The sequence below is a fragment of the Cebus imitator genome, unplaced genomic scaffold, assembly GCF_001604975.1.
Source record: "Cebus imitator isolate Cc_AM_T3 unplaced genomic scaffold, Cebus_imitator-1.0 Scaffold358, whole genome shotgun sequence".
Lineage (NCBI taxonomy): Eukaryota > Metazoa > Chordata > Mammalia > Primates > Cebidae > Cebus > Cebus imitator.
In genome coordinates, this window is record NW_016107673.1 from 459,219 (window position 1) to 483,439 (window position 24,221).

General features: G+C 42.1%; 1 protein-coding gene, 1 non-coding gene and 1 pseudogene across 4 annotated transcripts in view; 2 read left to right on the forward strand and 1 right to left on the reverse strand.

Moving 5' to 3' along the window:
• POLE2 (DNA polymerase epsilon 2, accessory subunit) overlaps positions 1 to 19,125 on the reverse strand; it is a 37,300-nt gene extending 18,175 nt beyond the window's left edge. The window contains exons 1-7 of one of the 3 annotated variants that reach the window (XM_017506714.2): positions 19,000 to 19,125; positions 14,960 to 15,060; positions 11,338 to 11,413; positions 6,531 to 6,608; positions 6,306 to 6,399; positions 2,582 to 2,656; positions 314 to 397 (exon numbers count right to left, since the gene is read on the reverse strand). In XM_017506714.2, the coding sequence (XP_017362203.1) occupies positions 314 to 397; positions 2,582 to 2,656; positions 6,306 to 6,399; positions 6,531 to 6,608; positions 11,338 to 11,413; positions 14,960 to 15,060; positions 19,000 to 19,076 (585 nt within the window). In that variant the 5' untranslated portion in view covers positions 19,077 to 19,125. The remainder of the gene's footprint in view (positions 1 to 313; positions 398 to 2,581; positions 2,657 to 6,305; positions 6,400 to 6,530; positions 6,609 to 11,337; positions 11,414 to 14,959; positions 15,061 to 18,999) is intronic. The other 2 variants (XM_017506713.2, XM_017506715.2) reach the window with 2 other exon arrangements.
• LOC108287968 lies at positions 8,554 to 9,637 on the forward strand (annotated as a pseudogene).
• On the forward strand, positions 15,696 to 15,818 carry LOC119467973. Its single transcript, XR_005196613.1, has one exon. It is a non-coding gene; the product is annotated as a U6atac minor spliceosomal RNA (small nuclear RNA).
• Positions 19,126 to 24,221: the final 5,096 nt, after the last annotated feature.

Below are 24,221 nucleotides of genomic sequence, written 5' to 3' on the forward strand. Positions count from 1 at the left end.
TTTATTTTTTTAAAGGCAGGGTTTCTCCATGTTGGTCAGGTTAGTCTCGAACTCCCGACCTCAGGTGATCCGCCTGCCTCGGCCTCCCAAAGTGTTGGGATTACAGGCATGAGCCACAATGCCCGGCCTCATTCCAAGGCGTCTAACATAATGATACTACTTCCTCGTATTTCCACCATTCCATTATTGTTCTGCTGGTGAGGCAAGTTTTCAATGAAGAATACATTCCTGTACCCGCTACAAAAATGTTCTATGTAACCGACATTTCATCAATCCACGGCCAAAAATAAAAGTTTGATGCTTATTAAGTTACCTCTTTTAACTGGGTTATCATTCCAAGAATAATCACATCTCCGATTTTGGTTGTACTACCCAATAAGGTTTCTACTGTTTTAAGCTAAAATAAAACAAAATAAATTTAAAGATTGTAAATATATTCTTTCAAGAAACTAAACTTTTAATGAATAAGTAAATTTGGGGTACACATTTTAGCATTTATATAAAGCTACTTTACAGTAGAAAATCAAATAAAATGGAAATGAAGTTGTAAAACTAAACTTAGGATGTTTAATTTTGTCCTACAAAAAAGCTGTAAGATCATGTGTATGATGGCCTCAAAGAATCATGCCTAAAGCACCACCACATCAATTCAGGCTCTTACCAGTAACTGAGTCCACACCATATCATTATGAATAATGATAAGTACATTTATTTTAAAACATAAAAAAGAATATCAATTTTATTTTATTTGATAAGTACCTCTTGAAAATTAGCAACCTATTTAAAAATATATATTCTAATTTTACTTAAGGCTCTCATTATTATTTACATTCTCAATCTGATGATTATATATATATATTTTTTTATCAGAAAGTTAAAGGTAGTAAAAATTGGGACACCATTTAAAAAAATCCTTTTCATCAGGCTGGGTAGGATGGATCACGCCTGTAATCCCAGCACTTTGGGAAGCTGAGGCAGGCGAATCATGAGGTCAGGAGCTTGAGACCAGCCTGGTCAACATGGTCAAACCCAGTCTCTACTAAAAATACAAAAAATTAGCCAGGAGTGGTGGCACGTGCCTGTAATACCAGCCACTCGGGAGGCTGAGGCAGGAGAATTGCTTGAACCCAGGAGGCAGATATTGCAGTGCGTGGAGATCACACCATTGCACTCCATCCTAGACGAAAGAGCAAGCCTCTGTCTCAAAAAAAAAAATCCTTTCCATCTTTTTCTATATGTAATCCTAATATATGTAAATACATACATATATAATTTATAACACACACCTATACAGTTTATTTAAAAAGATGAAATCATAGTATATGTACTATTCTGCAACTTAACTTTTTGAAGTTAATATTATCTTAGACATCTTTCCATTTTTCTACATATAATTATATTTCCTTCTGTTTAAAGAATAACAATATCTATATTTTATATATATGACCATTTATTTCACCAAACTCCTATTAAAGGACATTTAAGTTGTTCCCAGTTTTCTACTAATAAAAACAATGTTCAATATTTCTGTGCACCTTTCTTGGCCCACTACACAGAAACTTTTTTTTTTTTTGAGACGGGGTTTCACATTGCCCAGGCTGGAGTGCAGTGGCAGTATCACAGCTCACTGCAGCCTTAAATTATGCTCAAGTTATCTTTCCACTTCAGCCCAAGTCACTAGGATTACAGGCACTAGCCACTGCATCCAGCTACAGATACAACTGTTGAATAAAGTTCTACACATTCTAGAAACATGATTGCTAGATAAAAGGATAATTTTTCATTTTTATAGAAATTACCAAGTGGAGCTTCTTTTAAGTTTTATTTTTATGTTTTCTTATTATGAATAATTAATATTTACAATAGAAAAAAATTTAAAATATAGACAAGGAAGAAATAAAAATGTACACAATACCATCATTCTGTAATAATCACATTAATATTTAATAATTGAGTTACTCTTAAAAAATGTGAACCTAGGGCTGGGTGCGGTGGCTCACACCTGTAACCCCAGCACTTTGGGGGGCCGAGGTGGGTGGATCACTTGAGGTCAGGAGTTTGAGACCCACCTGGCCAACATGGCTAAACCCCATCTCTACTAAAAATACAAAAAATTAGCCAGGTGTGAGCATCTGTAATCCCACTACTCGGGAGGGTGAGGCAGGAGAATCACTTGAACCCAGGAGGTAGAGGTTGCAGTGAGCCAAGATAGTACCACTGCACTCTAGCCTGGGTGACAAGAGCGAAACTCCATCTTAAAAAAAAAAAAAAAAGTTATCAGAAAGCCAGTGTAGTATCCAAATGGACTAGGAAGACTAGGAATCTGTCCTGGAGGCCAGAGAGTATCTGGCCCCACCATCGTATCAGAGTCTTCTCAAAGGAAGCAGTAGCTTCTATTAGAGATGTGAGGGACACAGGACTCTAGGAATGGACTGTATCAATAGTGGGCATGCAGCCAGTCCAGTTAGCTAAACAGTTACCAGTAGTTTATTTTCATTTAAAATTCAATGAATTAGAATTAAGCAACAAATATTAAACTTACACACGTATACCCCCTACATAACTAGGATAATGTTCTAACCTGGAATTTGCTTCCGCTTTCATCAGGGTTAGAACCTATCACCGGAGGAGTAAATAATTCATGCCTGTGGGTCCTCTATAAAAAAGAAAGATTCATATGAATTCCTTAAACAGACATTTAAAACTAAGATTCACTAAAATAGTACCCTGATAAAAAATTCTCCTTAAACTAATGTCACTATTACCTAGGCTCAACAAATTTGAAAACCCATATAATTTAATATACAAATATCTAGTAATATAATTTCTAAAATTTGAAAAAAAAAGTAAAAATTTTGAAGGTCTACTGAGTGCATGGCTGCAGTGCACTGTGGGCTGAGGATATGAAGACCAACCAGGTGTCACCCTCAGAGCACTGGGGCTAGTGAAAGAGAAGTGCCACCACACAACAAACTACGTGAGGGCTTACTGTACCCCAGGCCAAAGGGGCCACTGAACAACAGCCCAAATGATAAATAAGGTTTAGGTAGTAAGAAACAAAAGGCAGCTGAGATAAGACATTTCACGCACAGAAATTATAAGAGTTAAAGAGTACTTAGGAAGTTATGCAAAGTTTAGTACAGTTGAATCAGGGGTGCACAAGGCCAGAGATTAGTAAGAACCTGAGACAAGGCCAGAGATTATTAAGATCCATGCAGGGAAACTTCCCTCCCCGACTCTCAGTCCATATAGCTTAGGTAGGATTGATGCCCCTTCTCCCTTCCATTGATAGGAATTCAAGGTCTAGAAAATCGAAGTACTCCATCCTTTGGGCCAGTGACTGGCTCAAGGACGAATATGTGCTTCAAGCTAGGCTCAAAAGAGACAGATTCAAGACTTTTGCTAGAAATATTAGAATAAGAACTCTCTTTCCAAGAACTGCTAAGGCTACTAGTGGAGACCTTTGTCACTTTACAGGGAGAACCTATTTGAAAGTAAAATCAATTTTTAAAAAGAACTGGGACATGGAAAGAGGCAAATGACTCCTGACATTGTGTGAGCACCTGGATCCAGCCAGGCTTGAAACTGATGGATTTCTAGACTTCATAATACAAGCTAAGCCAATATATTCCTTTTTCAGTTTTAGTCAATTTGAGTTTCTGTAACCTCCAATTCAAAAAGCCCTGACAATATAAACTTTGTATGCCCAGCCAAGAAGTTTATCTTATAGACAATGAGAAACAAAGATTTTGAAGTAGGATAATGATAAAAATCAGATTTGTTTTCAAAATAATTGTAATTAAAATATGAATGGACTGAACTTCAACATGTTTATTTCACAGATGAATAAATGAGGCTCAGAAGGGATAAGTGGCACACTCACAATAATATAGTAGACTTCAAAACATATTTAAGAAAAAAGAAATGTGGTGTTTACTGAGCACCATCTCTGTATGGTGCCAAATGTGGCAGAGGAGATAAACAAGGAATCCGCACTGTGATCACAAAGATAAGCACCTCAAATACAATGCAGGGCCAAGTATAGTCAGTAACAGAAAACTATTCAGTTCAAGCAGAAGGAGACTGCATCCAGCCGGGCATGGTGGCACATGCCTGTAATCCTAGCACTTTGGGAGGCTGAGGCAGGCAGATCACTTGAGGTCACTTGAGGTCAGGAGTTCGAGACCAGCCTGGCCAACATGGTGAAAGCCCGTCTCTACTAAAATGAAAAAATTAGCCGGGTGTAGTGGTACACACCTATAATCCCAGGAGATCGCATCCAGCTGGAGATCAAGAAGGGCTCCAGAAAGGAGGAATCTGAGAAGGACCGTCCAAAATTAGGAAGGTTTCAACAGTGGAGATAAGAGGGAAGAGCAGTCAACAGGATAAACAAAGTCCCAGAAGTAGTGAAAGAAACAATAATTCCATACTTCAGTTTTGGCTCCAGCACAGAGTATGACTAGAGGAAAAATAGAGATTAGGCCAATTATGTGTGAGAGAAGATCTTAAATATTAAGGAATCTGCGTTTAATTCACTAGGCAGTGCATTTCCTTGAAAGACTTCTGTGCAAAACCCGTGAAGCGGTCAGAGCTATACTTCGGGCAGATTAACCTGGCAACACTATGTCAGCAGTGGAAGCAGCAGAGGATGCTGCTTCTTCAAGGATCATTCTCTTCAACCTTTATTTAACCTACTGCAGACCATCTGCTCCTCCTTGAAGCCTTCTTGTGCTTCTGCCATATAACACCATCCTCGCCTGGCCCCCAAGTTCTGTCCTTTCCCCCTCTTCTTTCTCTCTTTTTTTTTTTTAGATATAGTTTCGCTCTTGTTGCCCAGGCTGGAGTGTAATGGCACGATCAACCTCTGCCTCCCATATAGAAGCAATTCTTCCGTCTCAGCATCCCAAGTAGCTCGGATTACAGGCATACGCCATCATATCCGGCTAATTTGTTTATATTTAGTAGAGATAGGGTTTCACCATGTTAGTCAGGCTGGTAACAAACTCCTGACCTCAGGTGATCCACCCGCCTCGGCCTACCAAAGTACTAGGATTACAGGCATGAACCACCATGCCCGGCCTTCCTCGTCTCTGTCCCTTCTCTTTCTCCCAGGGTCTCATCCTTGCAGTTCCATTTTTCACTCTATGCAGATGCTCCCAAATCTCTCTCTTGCTTAGCTCCAGATGTATACTTCACTTGATACTTTCCTGGCAATCTTAACTCACATGCTTAAAACAGAACCTGCCATCACCTTCTACAAACATTCTCTTTTTCCCATGTAATGAATTAATCATGTTCTTACAGTTTCTGCTGCTTCAGTGTGAGCCCTCATTCTATGCCACTTGCCACTTCATCCAGGCTATCATTTATGTCAAGACTAATACCACAGACTCCTAGAAGGCTTCTTTCACACTCTAAGTCATCCCCATATCTGCTGATGGAGGAAGCACTCAAAAAACCTGGCTGTGACTGAGTTTGTCTGGTATTCCAAAGCACCTCGCACAAACAGAACAGTCCCAGCTCCCAAATGTGGCATCCAAAATACTCCTACAATTTGGCTCCGACTTGCCTTTCCAAATGCTACAACTGATTTTTTCATCATGTCCTGCACAGAGTCCATTTTTTCCTTTTGCTGTGCCTTTGTTCACAGTTACCACCACTTTTTCCCCCATTTCTACATGATTAAGCAATCTAGATCCATGCCAAATGCCATCATTTCCTTGAAGCTTTCTCTGATTTTGCTATTGAAAACATTGTATCTTTTTTACAGCACATATAAAATTCTACTTTATAAATTTGTACAAATGTCTATAACTTCATAGACGTAAGCTACTTGAAGGCAGTAAAGTATAGTAGGCAATGGTTGAACTTTAGAGTCAGGCTGTATTGAAATCCTATCTTTACTTACTACATGTGATCTTTGGGCAAGTCACTAAACTTCTTTAAGCCTCAGTTTCCTCATCTGTAAAATGGGGATAATAATAGCATTTATACATATATTAGTATTATGATGATTAAATGAGGTAAATAATGTTTGTAAAGTGCTAAACACAGTGTCTGGCATATCATGTATTAAATGGTAACTACTCTTTTTACTATCGTTGTTAAGGGGAAAATAGCTTTTTCATCTCTGTGTCTTCTACATGGTCTCAGTCACAGAAATCTCCATAACAGTCTATTGAATGACCAACTTTGGACCACAAAATTCCATTCTTTAAATATCCCTGAGATTTTCCTAAACTGAAACAGTCTCTTTTTCTCTCAATTTACCTAGTATCCTCCCCTCTGCCCCCTACCAAACTTACCTGGTGTAGAATGGTATATCGCTCACGAAACAGCTCTGCTTTATCTCTTGCTGTTCCAAATAAATTTGGTGCAGGGTGGTTGGTCATTAACAGACTAGAAAAAAAGAATGCCTATTTTTGACTATTATAATTCACAAAGGTGAGCCAAAAGTATAAGAAGAGACTATACCTTCTGAAAAAAAGTACATTTGAAATTAATTTAAAATCAGTGGATGATATACTTACGGAAGAAATTTTTTTCTTTCTGAATTGTACACAAAGCGTGGAATATCAAATGCTCCTATGATATTGAAAACGTGTTCTCTGAAAAACATCCCACAAAACACAGACCTGATTTACTAAAACCTAGGTACTCTAGGTGAACATAATAACTTGCATTACAATTCTTTGTAATAACACATTTTTCACATTTTCTCAGGCCAGGCTCACAATTTCTTATAGTGTCAAAAACACTATGGAAGTAAAATGTTTTGCTTGTGCATTTTCATTTCAAGTGACAAGAAAACACCGCCAACACTCACAAGAAAAAAATATTGGCCAGGCACAGTGGCTCACACCTGTAATACCAGCATTTTGGGAGGCCAAGGTGGGTGGATCACTTGACATCAGGAGTTCAAGAACAGCCTGACCAACACTGTGAAACCCTGTCTCTACTAAAAATACAAAAAATTAGCTAAGCATTGTGGCAGGTGCCTGTAATTCCAGCTACTTGGGAGACTGAGGCAGGAGAATCGCTTGAATGGAGGAGGTGGAGGTTACAGTGAGCTGAGATCATGCCATTGCACTCCAGCCTGGGCAACAAGGGTGAAACTCTGTCACATACATACATACATACACAGTCAAGTTAACTTCCAGTTAAGAATTTCATCTGTTGAAAAAAAACAACTATATACACAATAGTCACATCTTAAAGAAATCTCTCCCTATATGTACTACTCTTATGAGCTACAGTATTATTAAAGGATATGATTAACTTCTAACAATTCTTATTTTTTTGTTATTGTTTTTGTTTTGTTTTGTTGTGTTTTTTGAGACAGAGTCTCACTCTGTCGCCCAGGCTGGGGTGCAGTGGAGTGATCTGAGCTCCCTGCAACCTCTGCCTCCCAGGCTTAAGCGATTCTCCTGCTGCCTGCCTCAGCCTCTCTAGTAGCTGGGATTACAGGCCTGTGCCACCACACCCAGCTAATTTTTGTATTTTTACTAGAGACAAGGTTTCGCCATATTGGCCAGGCTGGTCTCAAACTCCTGACTTCAAGTGATCTGCCCGCCTCAGCCTCCCAAAGTGCTGGGAATACAGGCATGAGATACCATGCCTAGCCCCAATAATTTTTAACATCTAAAATGTTATGCAAAAGTGTCCCAGGAAAAGTTATACAATGGAAAAAGAACTCCCCCAATTCTGGCCATATCTTTCAGACTTACATAGTATACATAATGTTAGAGATGGAAAACTAACAAAATTATTTAATTTCATACACTTTTAATAACAATGTTTAAAAGAAGTTAAAATTTTCCACAGTACTATTGTATAAATTCTCAACCTAAAAAGATCTTTCCTAAAATTATATGTTTATCTCCCAAACTGATAATGATCAAAAAAGGTTCATGTTACCCTGGAGGCAACAACAAGTATACAGTAGCTGAGAATCAGTGAACTTGAGGAAAACCTAGACTCCAGACACAGCTCCACTATTTTCTGGTGGATCAGTCTGAGTAAGTTATTGACATTATCATGCCATCTCTTCATCTTTGAGAACAAGAGCCTCTCTTGTGGTATGATATAATGACTCTCTGACAATTGAAGGTGCAAAAATCCTTTACTGTTCAGTCCCCACTGGAACTCCATGTAGGCTGGCTGTAACACATAAACAGCCTGACAGAAATAGCCGAGCCAGGTCAGTGAGGAGTGCGGGATGGCCGACCCCAGGCACTGCGCGCTGAGGCCAGGGATGAGCCTAAGCCTCACGCCTCCTCTGAAACTACCCTGTGCCCTGCTTTTGTGATGGGTGTGGGAGCAGGGGCTGCTCAAAGGTGGGCTGGGGTTGGAGGAAGCAGTCTGGTAGTTGCTGTGTGTCCTAAGGCTTTAAGGCACCTGACCCCACCCTTGCTGGAACTGGTGTCACCAGGACCTGTTTAGGTGAGAATCATGATCCTTGGGTGCTCAGTGCATTGCCTGGAAGAGCCCACTCACCCTGGACAAGCCCTTTGGCAGCCTCAAACAGTCCTTGAAGAGAATGACCAAGACATCATGGGTCATGCACTGTGTGCCTACTCTTGGGGAACTATGATCATTGACAATAGCTATATCTTCATCTAGAAACTGGGGGAGGGTGGGTTCAGCTATGTGGACCTAGTGGAGTGGTTACAGGATGGACACTTCTATGCCATGAAGTGAATCCTGTGTCATGAGCAGCAGGACCAGAGGAGGCCCAGTCAAGAAGCAAACATGCATCACCTCTTCAATCACCCCAACCTCCTTTACCTCATGGCTTACTGTCTAGGGAGCAGGGTGCTAGGAATGAGGCCTGGCTGCTGCTTCTGTTCTGCAAGAGAGGTACACTGTGGAATGGATAGAAAGGCCAAAGGACGATGGCAACTTCCTGACTTAGGATCAAATCCTTCAGCTGCTGCTGGGTAGCTACAGAGGCCTTGAGGCCATTCATGCCAAGGGTTAGGCCCATGGGGACCTGAAGCCCACCAATATCTTGCTTGGAGATGAGGGTCAGCCATTTTTAATAGACTCAGATGCCATGAATCAAGCATGCATCATGTGAAGGGCTCTCATGGGGCCCTGACCCTGCAGGACTAAGTGACCCAGCAGTGCACCATCTCCTGTTGAGCCCTAGAGCTCTTCCCTGTGCAGTCACTGTGACATTGATGAACAGACCAAATGTCTGGTCCCTGGGCTGTGTAATATATGCCATGATGTTTGGGGAAGACCCTTATGAAACAGTGTTCAGGAAACGTGACAGTGTGGCCCCTACTATGCCAAACCAACTAAGCATCCCACAAAGCCCCATGCATTCTTCAGGAACATGGCAGCTCCTGGCCTCAATGATGACTGTGGACCTGCAGCAGCACCCTCACAATACTTGCATCCTCGGTCAGCTGGAGGTATTGCAGCCTGCAGCTTCTGGCCAGCACACTACCCAAATCTGAACAAAGCAGTGGCCATGTTGAGAAGGTATCCCCTTGTGCCTTGGAAAGAGGCTCCTATCCCTCACTGGAATCTCTATCCTTCCTCCATCTTTCCTTCTTTCCTTTCCTTCCTTTCCTGCCTTCCCTCTTTTCCTTCCTTCCTTCCTTTCTTTCATTTCCTTCCTTTTCTTTCCTTCTTTCTTTTTTGAGAAACAAGTCTCACTCTATCATCCAGGCAGGAGTAGAGTGGCATACTCTTGGCTCACTGCAACCTCCGCCTCCCAGGTTCAAATGATTCTCCTGCCTCAGCGTCCCAAATAGCTGGGATGACAGGCATGCACCACCATACCCAGCTAATTTTTGTAATTTTTAGTAGAGACAGGGTTTCACTATATGTTGGCCAGGCTGGTCTCAAACTCCTAACCTCAGGTGATCTGCCCATCTCAGCCTCCCAAAGTGCTGGGATTACAGGCGTGAACCACTGCACCCAGCTTTCTCTTCTGCTTTCTTACCGTCAAGAGCAACACCTGGGCAAGGGGCTTTACTGAGTGGGGTTGGGGAAAGGGGTGGGAAAAGGAAAATTGATGGGCTGTGGTACATGGCTCTGCGCAGGATTGTTGAGTTCATATTACGTTCTGCCTCCAAATCTGGGAGCAAGAGAATGTATAAAAAGAAGAATAAAGTGCATGCAGATTGGTGGTGGGGGGTAAGTAAATAAATAACAGGTAAACAACAAGTAATGTCTATTTTAGGATAACAATCCTTAAACGTTAGTACAATCATTTTGAATTTCTACTGATGGCTTTAGGAACATTCATTACCTCCAATATTTTATTTTATTTTATTTTATTTTATTTTAATTTGAGACAGGGTCTTACTCTGTTGCGCAGACTAGAGTGCAGTGGTGTGATCTCAGTTCACTGCAACATCTGCCTCCCAGGCTCAAGTGATTCTCCCGTGTCAGCCTCCTGAGTAGCTGGGATTACAGGTAGGCACCACTGTCGCCCGGCTAATTTTTCTATTTTTAGTAGAGACAGGGTTTCACCATGTTGACCAGGATGGTCTTCAACTCCTGACCTCAACTGATCCACCCACCTTGGCCACCCAAAGTGCTGGGATTACAGGCGTGAGCCACCATGCCTAGTCATAGTACAGTATTTTAAATGAGTTTCCAAGGATAAAATTAAAAATCCTCAATTTCTCTATTATTTTAGCAGTTATAAGTTCTGACAGGGAGAAGATTACAACTTCTGACTAAAATAAAGGTAATGACTCCTTGCAATCGTCTACATTGCCCCAAATAGGAAAGAAGTAGCAATATAAAACTGTCTCTCCACCCATTTTCCCCAGTGTTTTCCCTTCCAGTTAAATGCCATGAATTTGGATGGAAGTATCATATCAAGAAGAGGGATATTCAGAGAAATAAAACCCAGAAGAATAACTGCCATATAAATTCTTAAACCTAAAAATATGAGAGTGGAGTCATAAAACTGAGGTCCTACCCTCATTTGCTATTCACCATGTGACCAGGTAAAGTTGCTGAACTTTGGGTGTGGTACTTTCCTAAGAGCAAAGTAAATTATACTTCTAAATATTCATTTCAAGTCAACTCATTTGTAGCACACAGAAAAGTCAGATCTGGGTAAGCAGCAAAAGTTAGTAATGACTGGTACAAGCAACACTGTATCCTCAAATCCTAGGTAAAACCAGTAAAGATGAGTCATTTAATAATAAGGTTTGCAAAGAAAGCTATTGTTTAAAAAGAAACACAGAAATAACAACAGTAACCACTGTGGAAATGTTGATCACTAATAATTTTCCAAGAAAATAATGAAAAATAAGTGCTCCATAATAACACCTCCAACAAGGAAAAAAGTTAACTGTACCCACATACATAGTTTCATCAACAGATTGACTGCATTCCTGGACTGCTGCTTCCACCACAGATCGTTCAATCATGTTTGATGACACTGAAAAGATAATTTCAAAGTCAAAATTTAAAAACCAAAAATTAGTTCTGTCCATAGACAGCTCTTTCCCCAAAAATAATTTGCAAATATTAACACTGGGATTCTCATTACACAGTTTTTAGAGAAAAATAGTGTTAGGTGAGAACAATAACAAAAGCCTTATCTCAAATACCTCAACCTACAATACCTTAATATACAGTCAAATGCCTTAATTTTCTAAGCACCATTTAGTTATAAGAACATTTCTGAGCCAGGCTTGGTGGCTCACACCTATAATCCTAAGACTTTGAGAGGCCGAGGCAGGAGGATGGCTTAAGCCAGGAGTTTGAGACCAGCCCAGGCAACATGGTGAAACACCATCTCTACAAAAAATACAAAACTTAGCTGAGTGTGGTAGCACATGCCTGTAATCCCAGATACTCAGGAGGCCAAGGTGGGAGGATCATCTGAGCCCACGGAGGTGGAGGCTGCCATGAGCTGTGATCACACCACTGGCACTGCAGCCTGGGCCATAGAGTGAGATACTGTCTCAAAAAAAAAAAAAAAGAAAAAGAAAAAATTCCTAAACTCCCAGTTTTAATAAGGTTACATTAGTGTAACTTTATCATAACTGCTCTGTTTTAATGAGCATCATAATAACAATAGTAACAATAGCAGCTACCACTTATTAAGCATTGAGTAAATGTGTGGCACCATGCTCAGTACTTGATTTACAAGCATTATTCCATTAGGTAGATGTCCTATAAGACTGATGTTAATATGCCCATATCTTATAGATAGGGAAAATACAAGTTTGAGAGGTTGAAAAATTTACCCAAAAACTAGAAAAGATAGAGAGCAACACAAACCCAGGCCTGATTCCAGAGTGGACCCTTTTTTTTTTTTTGAGATGGAGTCTTACTCTGTTGCCCAGGCTGTAGTGCAGTGGCACAATCCTGGCTCACTGCAACCTCCACCTCCCAGGTTCAAGCAGTTCTGCCTCAGCCTCCCAAGTAGCTGGGACTACAGGCGCATGCCACCACACCTGGCTAATTTTTTGTATTTTTAGTAGAGATGGGGTTTCACTGCGTTAGCCAGGATGGTATGGATCTCCTAACCTCGTGATCCACCCACCTCGGCCTCCCAAAGTGCTGGGATTACAGGCGTGAGCCACCGTGTCTGGCCCAGAGTGGGCTCTTTTAACTGCTTTGATATGTTGTCAGGCAAAATACCATGTGCCATGTTAAATCAATGTATAACAGGGACAACTATCATTTTCTAAATTTTCAACTGTAAAGGAATTTTTTAAGCAAAGGTATACGTAAAATTCTGCCTTTAGGAATGAAAATGACATATAATAACAATTTATCCTATATCATGGAATATGTTTCTTCCTATATAATTGAAGAGACTAGCATCTATATAACATTAAGAGTGAACTCAGTACTTTTCAGCCTTTTGACTAAGATCAGGTGGAGAGTGAGACATACCCACTTCTATCCTCAGGGTGCTATAAATATCAAGCCTCTTCTTTGCAGGCCCATGCTTGTGGTATGAAGTTAAGTATTTAACAAAAAGGTCCCTGAATTCCTGTGGCATTGTGGCAGTGGCAGGAGGAAATATGGCGACACAGTTTTACTGACTGGCTGAATAGAGAGGTCTCTCAGAAAACTCTCCCAAGTATCCAGCTGAAATGGACTGCCAATCATAAAACAGTGGAGCAGAAGTTTAGTTCATGGATTGGTGGCCCCATTCTAGCTTCTTTGGGCATGTTTCAACAGATGTGAATTCCCAAAAAAGAACATGAGGGAGGAGAGGAGGGGCCGGGCCCAGTGGCTCACGCCTGTAATCACAGCACTATGGGAGGCCGAGGTGGGCAGATCACATAAGGTCAGGACTTCAAGACCAGCCTGGCCAATATGGTGAAACCCTGTCTCTACTAAAAATATAAAAAGTAGCACGGTGTGGTGGCATGTGCCTGTAATCCCAGCTACCTGCTGAGGTAAGAGAATCACTTGAACCCAGAAGGCAGAGGTGGCAGTGAACTGAGCTTGTACCACTGCCCTCCAGCCTAGACGACAGAGTAAGACTCTGTCCCCCTGCCAAAAAAGAGGGAGGAGGGAAGCAGTGTGTAGAAAGGAAATACCTCGAAGGAGTTCCCAAACCTCTACCTTCCTGGGTCACTTCTGTTTTAAAACTTTGGTATACTCAGGAAAGAATGACCATCTATAGAATGTGCTTTTCTTGAAATCCACTTATTATTATTATTATTATTATTATTATTATTTGAACTGGAATCTCACTCTGTCATCCAGGCTGGAGTGCAGTGGCATGATCTTGGCTCACTGCAACCTCCTCCTCCCAGGTTCAAGCAATTATCCTGCCTCAGCCACCCGAGGAGCTGGGATTACAGGCACCCACCACTACGCCTGTCTAATTTTTATATTTTTAGTAGAGATGGGGTTCGCCATGTTGACCAGGCTGGTCTTGAACTCCTGACCTCAGGCGATCCACCCGCCTTGGCCTCTCAAAGTGTTGGGAATACAAGCATGAGCCACTGCACCTTGCCCCACTTATTCTTACCACGAGCATTATATAATTTTGAATAAAAGTTGATTTTCCATAGTTTGATTTCAGTAAAATGCTTCCCAACTCTGTTTAGTATATTTATTATCAGTGCATTAGCAGAACTGCTTTTTATTGAAAAGTTACTGCCTCTGCCCTTTAACTTAGACTTAAAAAATTAAGTTAGAATGACTAGCCATGCTAGAAAAATTTTAAAAAACACAAAATCCCTGAAGAAATCAAGAAGGGATGGTAGCTCTGCTTACTTTACTCTTCTTTTTTCCTCCCAAACATTTAGAAGTGTCTCCCTTAAATAAGAAGGGGTAATGGGCACTAGGAGAGACAAAGTGACTATAAAGGACCAGATCAAAATCAGAAGCCAAGTGCAGAAAAGACAGTGATGACACCTCCAACAGGGGAGAGGAACTATAAAAGGGCCCTTGGGCTAGGCATGGTGACTCACGCCTGTAATCCCAGCACTTTGGGAGGCCAAGGCGGGTAGATCACCTGAGGTCAGAAGTTTGAGATCAGCTGAGCCAACATGGTGAAACCCTGTCTCTACTAAAAATACAAAAAGAAAAATTAGCCAGGCATGGTGGTGCATGCCTGTAATCTCAACTACTTGGGAGGCTGATGCAGGAGAATCAGTAGAACTCAGGAGGCAGAGGTTGCAGTGAGCCAAAACCATACCATTGCACTCCAGCCTGGGAAACAAGAGCAAAACTCTGTCACACACACACACACACACACACACACACACACACCCCTTAGGAGTCATCCTAAAGTTCCAACTAAATCAAAGTTTGAATATCTTCATCAGTTAAAAGAAAAAAAAATTAACTAAAGGTATTACCCCTTGGGAAGAAATGCTACCATGCATACGTCTTATATCACTGGGACATCTCAATACTGAAACCTCCACTTCAATTTAAATCTATACATCTAACTGAAGATACAGAACTATATTAACAATTTTAGGAGTTATCAGGAAATATTACTTACAAGGTTGTTTTTCAACTGCATCAATTATCTTTTCCAGTTTATCTTCAAGCTCAAATTCACTGATAGACTGAAGAGCTTCTGTGAGGTACTTAATAGCTTCACTAAGAAAAGGAAAGAAAAAATGAGGCAGGTCATTAGTAATTAAAGGCTAAAAGTTTTCTGCCAAAAAGCGGCAAACACTTATCAATCTGACATTTAAAGAAAGCACGACTAACTTCTCTCTTCAAGTAGTACTCATATTTCCTGTGCTTTCTGAACAAAACCATCCTACTATGCCATGCTAACATAAAGCCCCAAATCACATCCTTCCTCTAAGAAGCCTTCCTAGACCAGCTCTACCTGCTGCAATCTCCCCTTTCTTCTGAAACTGTTAAAAATTACATTTACATATACCTTAGATCTGATCTATCATATTACCTTGTATTACTTATTACCCTACATTTAAGGCAAGGGTCCATATGCCTCAATGTCAAGCACCATATCCTGACACTCAAATATTTATAACAGACACTCATATATTTAATTTGATAATGCATTTGTTCAAAGTAAATTCCAGTAATTTCATCACTGTTTTCAACTGTAAAATAAGAAAAACAAAGGCTTTAAAAAACTTATGATATTAAAAGTGGGAAATGTCAACAGTAACATTTTTAAAAATAAAAAAAATAATTTTAAAAAACTATGATATTTGAATATAATCATAGAAGCAACACTCATATTAAAATCACATGAATTTTTGTTTTATGAAAGGAGAGGTTAGCACTCCCCTTGACAAAGATGGAAGAGGCTCTCAGGCCTGAAAATATGTATATGGTTAAGGCACTGCCACCTGCTTCATGGATTCTGACAATCATAAAAAAAAAAAAAAAAAAAAAATCACATTAATTCCTGACTTAAATGCTAATAATGCTCAGAAGGAACACTGTCTATTAGCTAGTTGCATGCCATTATGTATTTGTAGCACACAACTTTAAACCTCACATCAGTATAATTGCTGATTACAATATTAAACAATTAGCTAATTACATGCCATTCTGTATTTGTAGCACACAACTTTACACTTCATATCAATATTATTGTTATACTCACCACACTAATTGTTCTATATTTATTTATTTTATTTTTATTTTTTTGAGACAGAGTCTTGCTCTGTCACCCAGGCTGAAGTGCAGTTGCACAATCTCAGCTCACTGCAACCTCGACCTCCTGGGTTCAAGCAATTCTCTGCCTCAGCCTCCCAAGAAGCTGGGATTACAGGCATCCACCACCACGCCCAGCTAGTTTTTGTATTTTTAGTAGAGACGGGGTTTCACCATCTTGGTGAAGCTAGTCTTGAACTCCTGACCTCGAGATCCACCCACCTCAGCCTCCCAAAGTGTTAGGATTACAGGCATGAGCCACCACGCCTGGTCTAACAGTTCTATATGTTAAGTTGCTTATTAGTTGATTTGTGTATAGGTGTTGGATCTCTCCAATTTATTATAGATAACTGAGAACTAAGTTCTTATCTGTAACTTTAAAACTAAAGCTTAGACCTCTGTGCCATCCTTCTGCAGAGTCTAAATACACTTGAAGGTGGTCCATAAATATTTGACCACTGAGTCCCTAAAATCACATACATTTTGGGTGCATCTTGGGACAGCTCTTAGCATACACCAAAGCCTATAAAGCCATACAGGGTCTTGCCCCTGCCAAATCCCATTAAGATCATATCATGTCCCTGGCCTTCCTGGTGCTCTCCTCCTTCAGGGTCTTTATATGGCCATTTTCTCCCACTCTTCTCTCCACCTAGTCAGGTCCTGCTCATTCCTTTTTTGGGGGAAGTCGGGGGGATGAAGTCTGGCTCTGTCACCCAGGCTGGAGTGCAGTGGCGAGATCACAGCTCATTGCAAGCTCCACCTCCCAGGTTCAAGTGATTCTCCTGCTTCCGCCTCCTGAGTAGCAGGGATTACAGGCATGCACCACCAAGCCCAGCTAATTTTTTTTGCGGGGGTGGGGGGGTGTTCACCATGTTGGTCAGGCTGGTCTTGAATTCCTGACCTCATGATCTGCCCGCCTCAGCCTCCCAAAGTGCTGGGATTACAGGTGTGAGCCACTGTGCCCGGCCAAGTCCTGCTTATTCTTTAACAGTCAGCCCAAACCACTTCTGCAGTGAAGCTTCTCCTTTACTCTAGAGCAGTTTTACACCTTATTATACACTCTCATAGCACTTCTTTCCTGGAATCCCTTTCACAATTGAGATTAAATAGCTGTGAAATAGTCATTTAATATACATGGTAGACAGAATTCTATGATGGCCCCTAATAATCCCTGAGTCCTAGCAGTCACACCTATGTGATCCCCTGCCTTTAATTGTCGTCTGGACCTAGTGACTTGCTTCTAAAAATAGAATAAAGAAAAAAGGATAGAATAACTTACTGTATTGTAATTTTGAAAGTAAAATTTTAAAGTAAAAACAAAAAATTTAAAAGTAACAAGATGTCATTTCCTTGATTAGGTACAAAAGATGTTAACTTCATAGTTGCTGGCGGACTCTCTTGATGAAGCCATGTTGGGAGCCCACATGGCAAGGTACTGAGGTAGTCTCCAGCCAATAGGCTGCAAGGCAACCAGGAACTGAATTCTGCCAACAACTGAATGAGCTTGAAGCAAATGCTGCCAGATCAACAGTTGAGATGACCCATCTTGACTCCAACCTTGTGAAAAGACCTTTAAGTTGAGAACCCAACTAAGCCACACCTGAATTCCTAACCCTAAGAAAATGTGAGATAAATGTGTACTGTTTTAGCCTCTAAGTTGTGGGGTAATTTGTTACGCAGCAGTAGAATACACTATGTGCCCTCTACAAAGCTCCAGTGTCTTGCTCTCTCTTGCACCCACTTGCCCCAGCAGTGTTTTGCGGCTAATAGACTTAAGTATACTTATGACTGATATAATTAATGAACAAAAGCTTAATCTTAGGTCAAATTCTAAGTGAAAAGACAGTTAATTCATCAGCTGCTCATAGTTGCAAATGTCAAGGACCAAGTGAACAAAATTCATTATTTTCCCCCAAGGCATATCCACTACTAACCCAAAAGCACAGTTAAAAGTCCCATAAAACTCATAATTACAAAAACCAACCAAAAATCTACACATACAAGAGCAATCAAAACTGATACAGAGAGGTATATCCAGTCCAGAAGGTATTTGAATATGTATAAAATATTGTATTCTAGGCCAGGCGTGGTGGTTCACGCCTGTAATCCCAGCATTCTCGGAGGCCAGAGGGAGGATTACTTGAGCCCAGGAGTTCAAGATCAGGCTGGGCAACATAGCCAGACCCCCGTCTCTACAAAAAAAATATAACAAAAGTCAGCCAGGTATGGTGGCGTACGCCTGTAGTCCCAGCAGGTTGAGCCCAGGAGGTTGGGCCTGCAGGAAGTTGAGGCTGCAGTAAGTCAAGTCCGCACCATTGCCCTCCAGCTTGGACGAGAGTGAGACCGTGTCTCAAAAAANAAAAAAAAAAAAAAAAAGTATATACACACACACACAGAACTCTAAAAAAACGCAGCAGATTTATTGAGAGAAATCTTGGAAACGTTCATATGTTCTATAGGTCCTCAAAACCACGGATACGCCCAGGAAACCTGACTTTCATATAAACTGGCAACTGCAGACATGCAAGTGGGCTTTCTCGGGTCTCTTATCTGATGTCTCAGCAACCTCCTTGGGAGCCTGAGAGCTGCCCAGGTCACAATGCTGATAACTGGCGGCCACAGACAGGCTGCGGCTTCTCGGGGTTAGTTTGACATGTACAGAGGAGCCTCGGTCTGCCTAGAAGAAACATTTAAATTCCTCGCGTGCGTCGGGGAAACCAAAGAAGGCATGGCAGCCTCAAGATCCACCTCGCTTCTTAGAACATTTGAAGGGTGTCTGTCATTTAAGGTCAAGCCCTCTCTGGGCACGCGGGGAGCCGCCGCGGTGCGTCCCGCTGCCCCGCGCGGCGGTCGGGTCCCGGCTCTTCCCTCTCGCCCCTCAAGCTGCCCGAGCCAACTCACCCCCGGAGCAGCAAGCCCCGCAACTTGAAGGCGGAGAGCGCCCGGCTCCGCAACCGCTCCGGCGCCATATTCGCCATTTGGCGCCACCACCTCAGCTCCGCCCCTTCCCGGGCGCGCCCCGCCCCAGCTCCGCCTCTTCCCGGGCGTGCCCCGGCCCCGGCTCGGGGCGCTGTTAGACCTCTGATTGGTCCCCGCTGCCTGCGCCCCAGCAACGCGGACCTACCAGTTCGCAGCCCCGGACCGGGTTGGCTGAAAGTGGTGAGCGCCTCGCGCTCCTTTGCTGCCGGGAAACTGAGGGCCAGAGCGTTTTCCCTGGTGTCGGGCTGGGAATGTGCTTCCCTTACCCCAAGTGCATCGTTGAGCTGCAGCGCTCTCACCGCTGCCCTAGACATTCCCCGACCGCGGCCGGGCTTCCCTGACGCAGGATCCCTCTTCTTTCGAGCTGTGAGAGCTGTTGGGTTCCCTACTTCGCGCAATCTCTGGAAATTCTGTGCCTTGACACTTACTGGAAGCTGTTATAAATCTCCATCGCTCCCACTAGACCGATTTTTATTTAACTTGAGGGCTTTGTATGCGCCATGCACTGTCATAAGCGCTTTTTTTTTTTTGAGACGAAGTGTCTTGTCGCCCAGGCTGGAGTGCAGTGGCGCAGTCCCGGCTCACTGCAGCCTCCGCCTCCCGGGTTCAAGTCATTCTCCTGCCTCAGCCTCCCAAGTAGCTGGGACTACAGGCGCTGGCCACCACGCCCAACTAAGTGTTTGTATTTTTTCTTTTTTTTTTTTTAGTAGAAATGGGGTTTCACTATGTTGGTCAGGCTGGTCTCAAACTCCTGACCTCGTGATCCGCCCGCTTCCGAGTCCCAAAGTGCTGGGATTACAGGCATGAGCCACCGCTCCTGGCTCATAATTGCTTTAAATGTGTGAACTGATGTGTTGTCCATGACAGCCGAAAGAGCTGTGTGCTGTCTTTTCCACAACAGTCCCATTTTACAGATGAGAAAACTGAGACACAAAAATGGTAAAGGGCTCGCTCAAGATGAAACGAAGAGTTAAGTGGTGGAGTCACGATTTGAACTCAGTTATTCTGATTCCAAGTGGACTGTCCATCTGCCACACTTGAAAACGCTTGCTCCAATGAGTTGACTAAACCACGGAGTGCTTATAACTAAACACGCAGCTTATAAAACATGAGGATGATTTCACAGTACCAATATATAGTGACCTCCAAAGTATAGTGTTTTTCTTTTTTTCAAAAGAGCAAAGCCTAATAAAGGAAGGGAAACAAGAATATATGTATTTTTGCATTTTAAAAAACCTCTGGGGGCCCGGGCACAGTGGCTCACATCTGTAATCCCAGAACTTTGGGAGGCCGAGGCTGGCAGATCACTTGAGGCCAAGAGTTTGAGACCAGCCACACCAACATGGTGAAACCCCATCTCTACCAAAACAAAACAAAACAAAAATTAGCCGGGCATGGTGGTGCGCCTGTAATCCCAGCTCCTGGGGAGGCTGAGGCAGGAGAATTGCTTTAGCCTGGGAGGCGGAGGTTACAGTGAGCTGAGATCCTGCCACCACTCCAGCCTGGGCAACAGATCGAGACTGTCTCAAAAACAAAAACAACAACAACTCCAGAAGGTTAAACCAGAGACTACAAAAGTGATTAACTGTAAAGGGATGAGGGGGATAGGGATGAAAGTGAAGTGTTTCTTTACAGTGAGACTTTTAATCTATTTGTATGTTTTACATATTCAAACAACAGAAAAGAAAAAGGGGAGCTTAAAATTGAAAGCATGCGAAGCCAGGCGTGGTGGCTCATGCCTGTAATTCCAGCTCTTTGGGAGGCCAAGGCGGGCAGATCATGATGTCAAGAGATCAAGACCATCCTGGCCAACATGGTGAGACCCTGTCTCTACTAAAAATACAAAAATTAGCTGGGTGTGGTGGCACGTGCCTTTAATCCCAGCTACTTGGGAGGCTGAGGCAGGAGAATAACTTGAACCTGGGAGGTGGAGGTTGCAGTGAGCCAAGATCATGTCACTGCACTCCAGCCTGGTGATAGAGCAAGTCTCTGTCTCAAAAAAAAAAAAAAAAAAAAAAAAAAAAGGCATACTAAAATTAATACAGCTAACTGTATATTAAATTGGTAACATAACATCACAAGTGATTTTTGAACACAGTTCTCTTTATTTAGTGAAATATTTTCCAAAGAAAAAAAACTACAAAGAACTTTTGAATTTTTCTGTAACAAAGGATAGGAAATAAGAATAGAAAGACAGTTAATTCTCAATACTGTACCTGTGATAGTTAGATTTTATAAGTAGCCACCAACAAATAATTAGTGAATACTAAACCATTGCTACTGGAGGAGGTACAGAATTAAGTTCCTGTGAGCCTCTGGTCACAATGTTTTCATCAATTGATAAATATATAACCTTGTTTTATGTGTGTTTTTATTTAAAGACATCTTTGTATTGTCATTCATTAACACTGAACTCAGGGCCAACAGCACTACAACTCATAGCTGAAGAAAGCTTACTTATCACATGTATTTTCTCCATAAGGCACATCACAACCTTCTTGTGTCTTCAAACTCTAGACAAAACTTCAGCACTATGGTTGGAGGCCACTTTTAACAGCAAAATCACCAACAAAAAATAGCAAAAATGCTGAAAACATGCACTAAATATGCCAGAAAAAGGACACTTATAGTATGAGAGATGAAACAAAAAGCAGTGTCACTCTATTTAACTTCAGCTGGGAATATAAGTGATAGGCAACTCAAATGTTTTGCTTCTCTATGCATGTCCTCAAATGACCATGAAAGCTTCCAACATTGATTTGGGAATTACAAATAAATGTTAGTGAATAGGTGAATTTGCAAATAAGGCATGCACAAATAACAGGGATTATTTGCTTACCAGTAGACGGATGAACAAGAAATAAATGGTTACCTATGCACAGGAAAGGATGGGGGGATAAGGATATAAAATGTTAAAGCTATTAGGTAAAGTGTTTTAGGAAAAGGATATTTGCACAGTCCCAAAATATCATCCTCTAGCTTACTGATAATTACAAAGGGAAAAATGTACTTTTACAATGGAACATTCAGAGGTTACTGCCTTAATCAAGTATCAAACTTAGCATTCCAAAAAGCAGGACAACATTATGTTACTGTTCCAATCAGAGAAATCTAGAATGTGGAACAATCTAAAAACCAACTGGCCTGGTCTCTTCAAAATTTTTTGTCATGGGGGGAACCAGGCAGCAGGATTGATCCAGATTGTGGTGGCCAGTCTCTAAGATAGCCCCCAATGGGCCAGGCACAGTGGCTCAAGCCTATAATTCCAGCATTTTGGGAGGTCAAGGTGGGTGGATCACCTGAGGTCAGGAGTTCAGGACCAGCCTGACCAGTATGGTGAAACCTCGTGTCTACTAAAAATACAAAAATTAATCAGGCATGATAACGTGTGCCTGAAGTCCCAGCTACTCGGGAAGCTGAGACAGGAGAATTGTTTGAACCTGGGAGGTGAAGCCTTCAGTGAGCCAAGACTGCTCCACTGTACTCTGGCCTGGGTGACAGAGCAAGACTCCATCTCAAAAACAATTTAAAAAAAAACCCCCAGTGATTTCTGCTTCCTGGTATTCATGTCTTTTGCACTCTCCCCCCACACAGAAGATGACTGAACTGTGTAATCAATAGGATATTGTGGAAAGGACAGGTATAACTTCTAAGCTGGGTCATAGAAGACAGGGTTACTTCTGTCTGGCTGTTTCTTGGATCACACTATCTTGGGGAAACCAACTGCCCTCAAGAGCTCTATGGCAAGGTCCACATATTAAGAAATGGAGGCCTCCTGCCTTTAGCCGAGACTAACTTGCAGTCCATATGCCAGTATGCATGAACAATTTCAGAAGCAGACCTTCCAGCCTCAGCAAAATCTTCAGATGACTACAACCCTAGCCAATGTCCTTGTTTTTTAGACTAGGTTCTGGCTATATTGCCCAGGCTGGTCTTGAGCTCCTGGCCTCAAGTGATCCTTCTGCCTCAGCTTCCTAAGTAGCTAGGATGACAGATGCATACGATCACTCTGTTCCCCTAGCCAATATCGCAACTGCAACTTTTGTGAGAGACCAGGGACTGAACAACTAGCCAAGCTGTTCTCAAATACTTGACCCACAGAAATTGCGTGAGATAATAATTGTTGTTTTAAGCCACTAAGTTTTGGGCTAATGTGTTATGCAGCAATATATAATACAAAGCTCTAAAAGACTAAAAGGGGCTGAGTGCCATGGCTCACACCTGTAATCCCAGCACTTTGGGAGGCTGAGGCAGGTGGATCACTTGAGGTCAGGAGTTCAAGACCAGCCTGACCAACATAGTGAAACCCCATCTCCTCTAAAAACCAGGCGTGGTGGCTGCACCTGTAATCCCAGATACTCAGGAGGCTGACGTGGGAAAATCGCTTAAACCCAAGAGGCAGAGATTTCAGTGAGCCGAGATCGTGCCACTGCACTCCAGCCTGGGCAAAAGAGCAAGACTCCATCTCAAAGAAAATAAAACAAAAGGGAGTAAAAGGACTGGCTAGGTGCAGTAAGTTGCTCACACCTACAATCCCAGCACTTTGGGAGGCCAAGGTAGGTGGATCACCTTAGGTCGGGAATTTGAGACAAGCCTGGCCAACATGGTGAAACCCCATCTCTACTAAAAATACAAAAGTTAGCCGGGCGTGGTGGTAGGCAGTGCCTGTAATCCCAGCTACTTGGGAAGCTGAAGCAGAAGAATCTCTTGAACCTGGGAGACGGAGATTGCAGTGAGCCAAGATTGCGCCACCACACTCCAGCCTGGGTGACAGAGCAAGACTCTGTCTCAAAACAAAACAAAACAAAAAAAAAAAAGACTAAAAGGATTTAACAACCAAATGCAATAGGTCAACTTTTTTTTTCTCTGAATGCATTCAGAAATAGGTCAACTTTGATTAGGTCCCAATTTAGAAGAAAAAGCTATAGTTAGAATACAATTCAGGAATTCTGAATATCAAATTATATTAAGAAATAACTGTTGGCCAGGCAAGGTGGGTCACACCTGTAATCCCAGCACTTTGGGAAGCCGGGGTGGGCAGATCATGAGGTCAAGAGATCGAGACCGGCCGGGCGCAGTGGCTCAAGCCTGTAATCCCAGCACTTTGGGAGGCCGAGGCGGGTGGATCACGAGGTCAAGAGATC